The sequence below is a fragment of the Triticum aestivum genome, chromosome 2A, assembly GCF_018294505.1.
Source record: "Triticum aestivum cultivar Chinese Spring chromosome 2A, IWGSC CS RefSeq v2.1, whole genome shotgun sequence".
Classification (NCBI taxonomy): Eukaryota; Viridiplantae; Streptophyta; class Magnoliopsida; order Poales; family Poaceae; genus Triticum; species Triticum aestivum.
The window spans coordinates 567,413,820-567,424,240 of NC_057797.1; the positions used below are offsets into that span (position 1 = coordinate 567,413,820).

A 10,421-nucleotide genomic window follows, 5' to 3' on the forward strand; every position below is an offset into this window, starting at 1 on the left:
ACTGTTTGGGATATTAAGTTAGTAAAATCTAGCCCACCTCGAGGGCTTAGTTTGCCCAAAAGAAATTAGCTTCACGCGGTAGGCGAGCATCTTCTTATACATACATGAACCATGATGTGAGCATTGCCCATTCTATCAGAAGGAGAAAACAGAACAAGAGCGAAAGCTATTAAATTCACGAGAAAGTGGTTCTTTTTCCAATGACCCGTATGTCAACAAGCAGCAAAATAAGCTGAGGATGTTGACACACACTTTGTTGCTAAAATCCACGCAGCCAGGACCAGGACACATGTAAATTGCCAAATGTAACACTGACATACATATAGTACAAGGTTAGCATAGCCCCCAAGCGTGCACATCAGGCACAAAACTGCCCCTTCTTCGCATGAACTACTCCTACCAGTTGTTCTTGCAAATCAGGACTAAACGTGATGGCCAGCTTGGATGCTAGATTAAGGTTGACCAGCTAATAATAAACTACCTAGCCAACCCAGGCATTATTGTTCCATAATATTTGGGTACCTAAGCTATATGTATGTATCCGGCAAAGCCTGCAAATCTAGCTAACTAGCAGTGGTAGTAAATCACAGAGCGGCTCTAGCTAGCTAAGTTTCTATAACTATGTACCTAGCTACGGGTCTGATTTAGGGTTCATCGTCGAGTGGCTCGTCGTTGTGGATGGGCTTCTTGCCCCTCGCCCTATACGCGTAGTCCTTCCTCAGCATGTCGTGCATCTCGTCGGCCGCGTCCCGCCGGTGCCTCCTCGCCGCGCGCATCTCCACCGTCCTAACTGGCCGTGAGCCGCCGACAGGGACGGCCTTTCCTGCATCATCACCAACCACAAGCTGCCGGCCGCCTCCGAGATTCAGGCCATCTCTTGCGCCGAGCACCGCCACTGCAGAGATAGTAGTGCCACGATTTAACAAGGGGTGGATGCAAATCTCAAAACCAATAAACAGGGGAAATATATACAATAATACAGATAGAGATAGGTCGATCGGTGGAGACAGTAGCAGGGAACTCACCATGGCGAGCGCAAGCAGTGGGAAGGTAGAGCGTGAGCAATAATGGGGAGAAGAGCAAGACAACCACAAGGACTGCACTGCTGATCCTTCTTCTGCAGCTCATGGTGTTCGATCTTTTTCTGCGTGTGTATGTGTTTGTGTGTCAATAGGAGTTTGAAGAGAAGGTACAGGGTTGGGGTTTGTTGAGATTTATAGGGAAAGCAATGGCCAGTGTTTTAGGCTAGTATGGGGTCTAGGGATAGATATGCAGTCAAAGCTAGCTGAGGATGGATACCTAGAGAACATCTGTTCTGACCGTACCACCCTGATAGTCTTGTTTAACGAACCCCCAGGCAGAGGAGCAGGACTTGTTTAATGCTACGATCCTGGTTGTGCCTGGTAAGTGTGTATCAACCCAAAGCATCCAAGAGCACAAGACCTAATTAATCTCACTCTGTACTGAGCCGTGTGTAAGCGCCGTATGTTAATAGCTTTTGTTTGAAAGTTTGTATTTGAATATATGTGTGCCTAGCTACTACTACTCCACAAGGCTAGGGCAAGGGCAAAAAGTCTACTACCCATTTTTGTGTTGATGTCTTGCAGATCCAGCTATGCGCATGCACGCCGACGCCGGGTTCTTCTTGGCCCCTGGTCGTCGACGACACATTATCACCCCCGGCGCAGTAAAATCATCAAGTAATAACTGTAATATACTAGTTTCAAGTACAGCGTCGCTGTACTTTTTCTGCGTCGTGGCCAAGTGGCGCAGTAGTTTTTAGTGCTTCGAATCTTGGTGAGAGTCGATCTATTTGGGACCGTATGTACACCTTTCTTTTCCCAGGCCAGCTCGAGTACACGATCATCGTCAGGAACACAAATTCACGATAGATGCTGCAAATTACATAGCCATCTGAATTCTGAAGTCGTCCCATAAAATTGGCCAACCCTTGTGGTGTGTAGGACTGAGATCAAAATTTGACCCCTCACGCCGATTCGCATCTTTCTCTTAACTAGTTCTATAGTAATTTTCACCTAAAGTTACCGATCGACCTGGTCGATGGATGCTGCCACCGTGCCACGAGGCCGCTCTTCTTTTCTCCTCCGCCTCAGGTTTGGCAGGGGCAGCAGTGGCTGGAGCACGAGGGCGTGCTGCCCAACCAGGCGCGGGGAGGTGGGTGGCTTTTGGGGGGGCGAGCTGCCTGCCTGTTGGTGGTGGTGACTGGTGCGGTTTGGACGCGAGGCGCAGGCGACGACGATGCATGCAGCTCGCGCGCACGCGATGCAAAGTCGGCCGGCGTGCATGCACCCCTTCCACCGCCGGCCGGCCACGTGCCGCCCATCGTACGACGCGAACGCTGCTGCCCATCCCTGATCCCTCTGTCTCGCCGTCAAACATATACGCGCTGTACACGGAGCCCGCGAGTGGTGGTGCTGCCCACCACTGATTTCTTGTTCTAATTGAAGATTAGTAAAAGATACTCCCTCGGTTACAGACTAATTGAGGTTTTAGGTTTGCCTTTGGTCAAACTAGTTTAAATTTGATCAACTATATACAGATAAATGTAGTAACATCTACAAAATCAAATACACATAGTATAGTATGTAAATGTACGAGTGGGGCGTTTTAGAGGCCGAGCTACCTGACTCCCGTTATCTGGGCCGAAGGTTGTTACATTGTGATGGGTGCTGCTCATTTTTCCAGTCCTTATACGAAGTTGGAATACATCGGTGCCATGGGCTGGGGTGCTACCTTTGTACATGGGCCTCCCCCATGGGTGCGTGATGCGGGGACATGATGTGCCTCCTGGGCTAATGTTACAGATCGATTTGCATTTACCTCGTTAGAGTTAGACCTGTCATCACCTTCTTCCTGGCGCACTGGACATGGGACGGGGCCCCATGGATGGGATGGAGTTCTTCTTCGAAGATGACGATTCAGGGTAATCTTCTGACATATCTTGCAATTTTTGTTCTATTCTGGTATTGGGAATCGATTGGGTGTGTGCGGGGTGTTTGTTCTGGTAGGTTTTTTTAAATCTGAGTCGTCTCCTAAAAATTAGATCTAACTCGGTGTTCGTCTGGATTGGGTTGCACTTTCATTCCTAGGTCGCATGCAGGGTCTATCTTACAAGGGGAAGTAGCTGCAGTGGAATTGGTTGTTGCTTCTATTCATGGGGCTCGCACACGCAATGGAGATTAGATTTCTTCCCATGCAAACAGTGGAGGAATGGAGTCCGGAGAGAACGGAGGAGGACGGCACCCAGAAGAGACAATCATGACAGAGGAGATTATCGATTCATACATCTGTGGTAGCGAGGTGGTGGCCGATTCAATGTCCCCTGAAAATATGAGTGGCCAAAGAAGATGAGATGCAGAGGGAGTGGTCGTCTCAAAATCACAGGGCTCCTGCTGGACACGAAAGGAAGTTTACTTGTGATCTAATCTATTATTTTGTGACTCTGTATAATGGTAGCACATAATGGAGTAAACGAGTCTTCATGTGAAATTGACAAGTGATTATGACATGCAAAGCATCAGATATCTTCATTTTTCTGGTTCTGGATCCCATGTGTGATTCAACAATTAATTGGTGTCCATGTTAAAATTTGCAGAATTAGGATCAGTTAGGATGCAGATGAGAGGGAGAACAATCCCAGCAGAGTGCCTCCTGCGCTTGAGGCTTCGATACATTCTTATGCTGATAACAAGGCAGGTATTGTTGTTAATCCAGCTAGCTTCGCTTCCGTCGAAGAAGTATATGAGTTTTACAACTTGTACTCTTTGGGAGACTGACTTTGGTGTCCGGTATGCAAAGAGCCGACTCAATGTCCATGGGATAAAGTGCATGCATGCGCGGTGAGTCAGAGCTAAACTGGTTATTAAGTCCTTGTGCCCCAAGATTCTTTTTTTTATTTGCCTGTGTTTCAATGTGCTTATGCGGTCTGGTTCGAGATCATTTGCAGGGTAAACCACTGCAGTCCAATAGCAGATCAAAACGGTGTGGCTGCACTGCTATGATGTGGCTACTGAGATCGGATGATAACGGTTCGTACGGGTGCGAGCATAGGTCAGAAATGATCATGAACTCTCTGTTAACTGTATGGAGAAGTTACATTGAAAGTCGCATCGACACATGTACACCGGGGACATGGTAAAAGAACAAAGAATGTAAGCACATGCAAAGTTTACAGCATCGTGGCCAGTTTTTTTGGTGTCAGTGAAGGAGGTCCCGTTCACAAAATCTGCCATATTGGATATTTTCTGAATTCCTTTATCGGTTGATTATCTGAATATTTGTTCTTATCTGCACGCAGGATTGCGTCGCTGTGGGTCATGATCTTGAAGAGGGTTGCGGCCACTTCGACCCCTTGTTGGCGTTAATCCCACCAAGCCATGCAGCAAGTTATGAATCGGAGCACATGTTCGACGATATTTGACGGCGCTGCGGCAACTGATGGTGCATGCTCTGAAGACGAAGAAGTCACGAACAAGCCTGCCAAAAAAGCCAGGATAGTTTGACCGCCTAGTGTAGATTTTAGAGCAGGATTGGTTAGCCGTGTTTCATATCTTGTGCACGATATACTGGTGTGTGACTTGTCCTAGTAATTGCCTATGTAATTGCGTTTATCACTCTGCGCTTGGATTCATGTGTCTTTAAAACCGTTTGTCGTTTGATTATTCACCACTTGAAAGAGTGGTTAAGGTCGATGCATGGGGCCTCCGGATCCCTTGTTCTGCTTTCTAGGTCCAAGCATAGTGATGGCACTTGTGCCAGCGCTGCTGGATAGACTCGTCTCCATGGGATACTACTGTTCATTAATTAAGAATACAGTACCTTGTAAATGACTCGTACCTGAAATACAGGAGAGGAATACCTGCCTGCGGCTGATCCCAATAAAGACAAACGGATGTGATACCGGCCACCAGGTAGCTCGGCCTCCAAAGAGCATTTCCGGTAAATGTACTTCATAAAGAATCTTATGAGTCTATTTTTTATAAATTGTTTGGATTGCTTACCTCATGTGTCATGTTTAGCTCCGATGTGTCACGAATCTCAGGAGTCTACTTTAGTGTTCTAAATGTTAATATATGTTTCTGTGGATTTAGTTAAACTTGAACAAGTTTAGGATAAATTGAAAACTTTAATTATTTTGGAACGGAGGTAGTACATGCTTCCTAGGTCAAAATATTGTATTTTTGTTCTTAGACAGACTCTAGTAGAAGATGTGTAGCGCATATGACCAAATGTAATGTTGTCAAAATCATGCATCATTTACCTTTTTTTAACATAGTACAAACGCAGACATTCATATACTATGAATGCATGCACACCATATCCTTATGATCAACTTGGAGAGACTGATCTGGCACATCAACTTGAGATTGACGAAGTCGCCATTGGCCCTCTGTAGTCGACGGGAACGTCTCCTCTCACTGAACGAACATCGTCGGAAAGGCTGAAATAAGTCAGGAAAATGTAAGCACCAGTGTCAAGTCTAGTACTTAAACCCTGGTGGACTGGTTCCACCACAAATAACCTAACCACCTGAGCTAGGCTAAGTTCGCATGCATCATTTACCATTATTCTCATACCTTTTATCTTTCGTTTGGAATCTTCTAGATAGATCTCGACTTTGGCAGGCCCCCGATTATGGCTGAGCAGAGGAGAGGCATTGAGGCGGGGGGTAGGACTTAGGACTCATGAGGGAGATACTTAGGAGGAATGAGAGGCGTCTAGAATGTGACTGCTCGCTACGCGAAGGCTAAACTTCACATGGCATAATCTAGTGCAATAGAGGAGCAACCTAGTGGTCAGAAGTGTAAGGATTTGCCAACTCTTCACGTCGGATCGACACATCCAATTGGCTCACATTTTAAGTTATTCCACCAGCGAGGAGTGATGGCATTGTTTGCCGCTTAACCACCTGGCACGCCGCATCGAGCATCTCACTCTTTGAGAACAATGTTGTCATTTTCTACCACCCGTACCCCCTTGAGACAGCGGTTATCCAAGAGCTTCGATCCTTAGCACATTTCTAAGGACCTCCGGATTGCGAACCAATTTCGCCAAATGCTTGGTTACTCCCATCCAATGCCTCGCGCCAATTACACTCTATCGACGCGACGTTGACGTGTTCGATGACCACCTTCCTGATAAATTACCTTGGGCTACCCTTCTCCACAAGTAAAGTGCACTCCTTTGCCCTTATGTTGCTGGTTGACAAGATCGCGAAGAAACTTACCACTAGGAGTGCCTTTCTTCTATCGCACGATGAGCGGCTGACGCTTCTTTGCCACGTCCTCAATGTGATGTAATGCACCTCCTTCTTGCCATGGAGCTCAGCCCATCGATCTAAAAACTAGTCACCCGCATCATCTAAGACTTCGTGTGGCATGGTTGGCTCGGGTAAGCAACCGTCTCATCGGTTGGTCATGTGACTGCCACCCCTAGAACTAGGTGGCCTTGGCATACGTGATCTCCCGCGCACTCATATTGCTCTTAGGGTGCGATGGTTGTGGCTCTAGGCGACTGACCCCCAGCCTCCTTGGTGTCACCATCGCCCCCCCTTGCAAGCCCGAGGTCCGACAAATTTTTTGTGCCTCCACCACTTGGATCCTAGGTGATCACCACGCTTGCAAATTCCAGATGGACCATTGGCCGGAAGGATCCTACGTCTCTGAGCTTGCGGCCTTCATGTATATCCATGTGCCCCACCGTCAACGCATTTTTTTCCTTGTCTAGGAGGCCATCCCTCATCAAGCTTGGATTCAAGACATTCATGGCGGCCTTGGCCCTCCGGACACGTCGAGTACATCAACATCTGGCGGTGTCTTCGCAACATCGCCGTCAGGACATCCCGACTCCATCAGTTGGGCTGGACCGAGAATGACTCATACACCGCCAAGTCCTGCTACCTTCCAATCTTCCATGGATCAACACAAAACCCTCATTGGCGGCTTACTTGGAAATATTGGGCCACACTCAGTGGCGAGCCCGTCCTTTGGCTTGCCGGGCTTGCTCAGTGCTAGACCACGATGTGGCTTGTCCGTCGTGAAGTGCCTTATGCACTGGCATGCATTCTATGTGACCAAGAGATCAAGACCATGGACCACCTCTTGGTTGTATGCATCGTCTCCCATGACGTATGGCATGAGATTCTCTCTTGGTGTCGACTTACCGCTACCCCACCCAATGGCAACATTGACTTCTATGCATGATAGTCCACAACCATGCAATCCTCCCCTCCCCCCCCCCCCCCCACATTCTTGCGGAAAGGCCTTGGATCGCCGATCGCTTTGTCTATGTGGTTCATGTGCAAGCACTGTAAGGACTGCATCTTTGAAGGAGCTCAACCTTCTCATACCCATTGAAACTGAATGCAGTCCACATGTGTGTTTTTGGTAATTAATGACAATCCCTATGGGCTAATGTTTTTATTGAGATGTATTTGAATGGAAGTTCCATAGGCAATGCATGAAGAATATTGGTTGGATTTAAGGGTGAAATACATCAACAGAAATATATGCGTTGAGACTTCGTAATGAATGAAAATTGCTATGGAGCAATAATGGCAACGAGTTTTACATGAAGATATGTTCCATGGGTGATGCAATAAGGAGACTAGATGGATTTGAAATGAATACCATCAAAATCTAGGTATACACCAAGGTTGAGTTCAATGATTGAATCAAATATGATCAAGTTTAATTACATGTGATGAACAAGATGTGAGATACATGGAGTCCATTGAGCGATCTCGGAGGTTTTCATGCTGTCGGATCACGGGTTCTGGCAAAACCCTTAAGGTTCGAACACTGGGGTGCGCGCGAAGATTTCCCCCCTACCGATCCACGTCCTAACTCAGCTAAGATTTTACGAACTAACTCGACGAACTCACAACACAAGGGACACAAGATTTATACTGGTTCGGGCCACCGTTGTGGTGTAATACCCTACTCCAGTGTGTTGGTGGTGGATTGTCTCTTGGGCTGAGGATGAATGGTACAAGGGGAAGAACAGCCTCCTGAGGAGAGGTCTTCTTGTGCTCGGAGAACTTGTGGTTGTTCTGGTCTCTCTCGATTTGACCCCCCTAGCTATGGTGGTGGCTAGTCCTATTTATAGAGGCCCTGGTCCTCTCCCCAAATATTGAGCGGGAAGGGAGCCAACAATGGCCAATTTGAACGGGGACAGCCAGTACAACTTATCCTGACAAAAATGGTCTTCGCCTGCAAAAGGCTCTGGTGGTGACGCCGCCTTGGGCTCCATGGTGACCTCCTTCTTGTCGTCCTGCTAGTCTTGGTCTCGTCGCACCAATATGGAAACCTTTGCTTGATGCCTCCGTACTCCGCGCCTACGCTTGCCCCCTTAGCACCAAAGAGGAAACAAGGACGCTGCGCGCGCTGGCGCCCGCCTGGTCTCGATCGTCATGGCTCACGTCACGAGAACCTTGCGAGGTTTGCCTTGCCTAGATCTCTCCGCACGTCGCGAGCCCGCCTGGTGAGGCCGCTCCTGAGGAGGTCTTGCGTCGTCCGCCTCGCGAGGCTTGGCCCCTTGCGAGGGTCTTGAATGCCTTGTTGATGAAGATGGGTCATACAGGCCTGCTAGCAAAGCCACGCCGTGGGCCGCAGGCAGGCAAGTCTGGGACCCCCATTCCCAGAACGCCGACAATAGCCCCTGGGCCCAAGGCGCGCTCGAGCTTGGCTTCAGGGCAAAGCCAAAGGTCAAGTGCGGAGCGTTGCGGGCCCCAATAGCCTACGGCCTTGGTCGACGCGTGGCAGTTGATTGGTCATGGGCGTCTCCACTTCCCCACGCTGCCTCGGCAACTGCCCGACTTGACAAGTCCCTGCGACATGCAAGGAAAACCATCATTACATGTGATCATGGGGGTGCTGGTTGGCCTTCTCCTGGTATAAATGGGAGGGGGCGGATCCCCCGTCACCCATCTTTCCTCTGCCTCTCTCGCTGTGACGCCCCCGATTCAATCGTACACTAATCATGCACGCAAACGTGTACGATCAAGATCAGGGACTCACGGGAAGATATCACAACACAACTCTAAAACATAAATAAGTCATACAAGCATCATAATACAAGCCAGGGGCCTCGAGGGCTCGAATACAAGTGCTCGATCATAGACGAGTCAGCGGAAGCAACAATATCTGAGTACAGACATAAGTTAAACAAGTTTGCCTTAAGAAGGCTAGCACAAACTGGGATACAGATCGAAAGAGGCGCAGGCCTCCTGCCTGGGATCCTCCTAAACTACTCCAGGTCGTCGTCAGTGGGCAGCACGTAGTAGTAGGCACCTCCGGTGTAGTAGGGGTCGTCGTCGACGGTGGCGTCTGGCTCCTGGACTCCAGCATCTGGTTGCGACAACCAGAAAGAAGGAAAGGGGGAAAAAGGGGGGAGAAAGCAACCGTGAGTACTCATCCAAAGTACTCGCAAGCAAGGAACTACACTACATATGCATGGGTATATGTGTAATGAGGCCATATCAGTGGACTGAACTGCAGAATGCCAGAATAAGAGGGGGATAACTAATCCTGTCGAAGACTACGCTTCTCGCAGCCACCGTCTTGCATCAAGTAGAAGAGAGTAGATTGAAGTCCTCCAAGTAGCATCTCCAAGTAGCATCTCCAAATAGCATCTCATAGCATAATCCTACCCGGCGATCCCCTCCTCATATCCCTGAGGTAGAGCGACCACCGGTTGTATCTGGCACTTGGAAGGGTGTGTTTTATTAAGTATCCGGTTCTAGTTGTCATAAGGTCAAGGTACAACTCCAAGTCGTCCTGTTACCGAAGATCACGGCTATTCGAATAGATTAACTTCCCTGCAGGGGTGCACCACATAGCCCAACACGCTCGATCCCATTTGGCCGGACACACTTTCCTGGGTCATGCCCGGCCTCGGAAGATCAACACGTCGCAGCCCCACCTAGGCTCAACAGAGAGGCCAGCACGCCGGTCTAAACCTAAGCGCACAGGGGTCTGGGCCCATCGCCCATAGCACACCTGCACGTTGCGTACGCGGCCGAAAGCAGACCTAGCCTAGTGGCGTTCCAGTCCAATTCGGCGCGCGCCGCTCCGTCGCTGACGTCTGAAGTGCTTCGGCTGATACCACGACGTCGGGATACCCATAACTACTCCCGCGTAGATGGTTAGTGCGTATAGGCTCGTAGCCAACTCAGATCAAATACCAAGATCTCGTTAAGCGTGTTAAAGTATCCGCGAACGCCGAACAGGGCCAGGCCCACCTCTCTCCTAGGCGGTCTCAACCTGCCCTGTCGCTCCGCCACAAAGATCCACACAGAGGGCCGTCGGGACAAAGGTCCTTTCAGCCCCCAATCCGTGAATCACTCGCGGGTACTCTTCGAGCTGACCCGACTTTAGTCACCATCTGTATAGTATGTATGT

General features: G+C 49.0%; 1 protein-coding gene and 1 long non-coding RNA gene across 3 annotated transcripts; one reads left to right on the plus strand and one right to left on the minus strand.

Annotated features, from left to right (window-relative positions):
• Positions 1–280: 280 nt before the first annotated feature.
• On the minus strand, positions 281–1,254 carry LOC123185586 (uncharacterized). The gene is made up of 2 exons (XM_044597444.1): positions 1,026–1,254; positions 281–895 (listed from the first exon to the last, which is right to left on the minus strand). The coding sequence occupies exons 1-2, from the start codon at positions 1,126–1,128 to the stop codon at positions 645–647; spliced, it is 354 nt and encodes a 117-aa protein (XP_044453379.1). The 5' UTR covers positions 1,129–1,254; the 3' UTR covers positions 281–644.
• Positions 1,255–2,699: 1,445 nt separating this feature from the next.
• On the plus strand, positions 2,700–4,745 carry LOC123189470 (uncharacterized). 2 transcript variants are annotated; one of them, XR_006495857.1, is made up of 5 exons: positions 2,700–2,944; positions 3,111–3,717; positions 3,820–3,860; positions 3,968–4,230; positions 4,319–4,745. It is a non-coding gene; the product is annotated as an uncharacterized lncRNA (long non-coding RNA). The 2 variants fall into 2 exon arrangements; XR_006495856.1 differs by having other exon boundaries at positions 3,968–4,172.
• Positions 4,746–10,421: the final 5,676 nt, after the last annotated feature.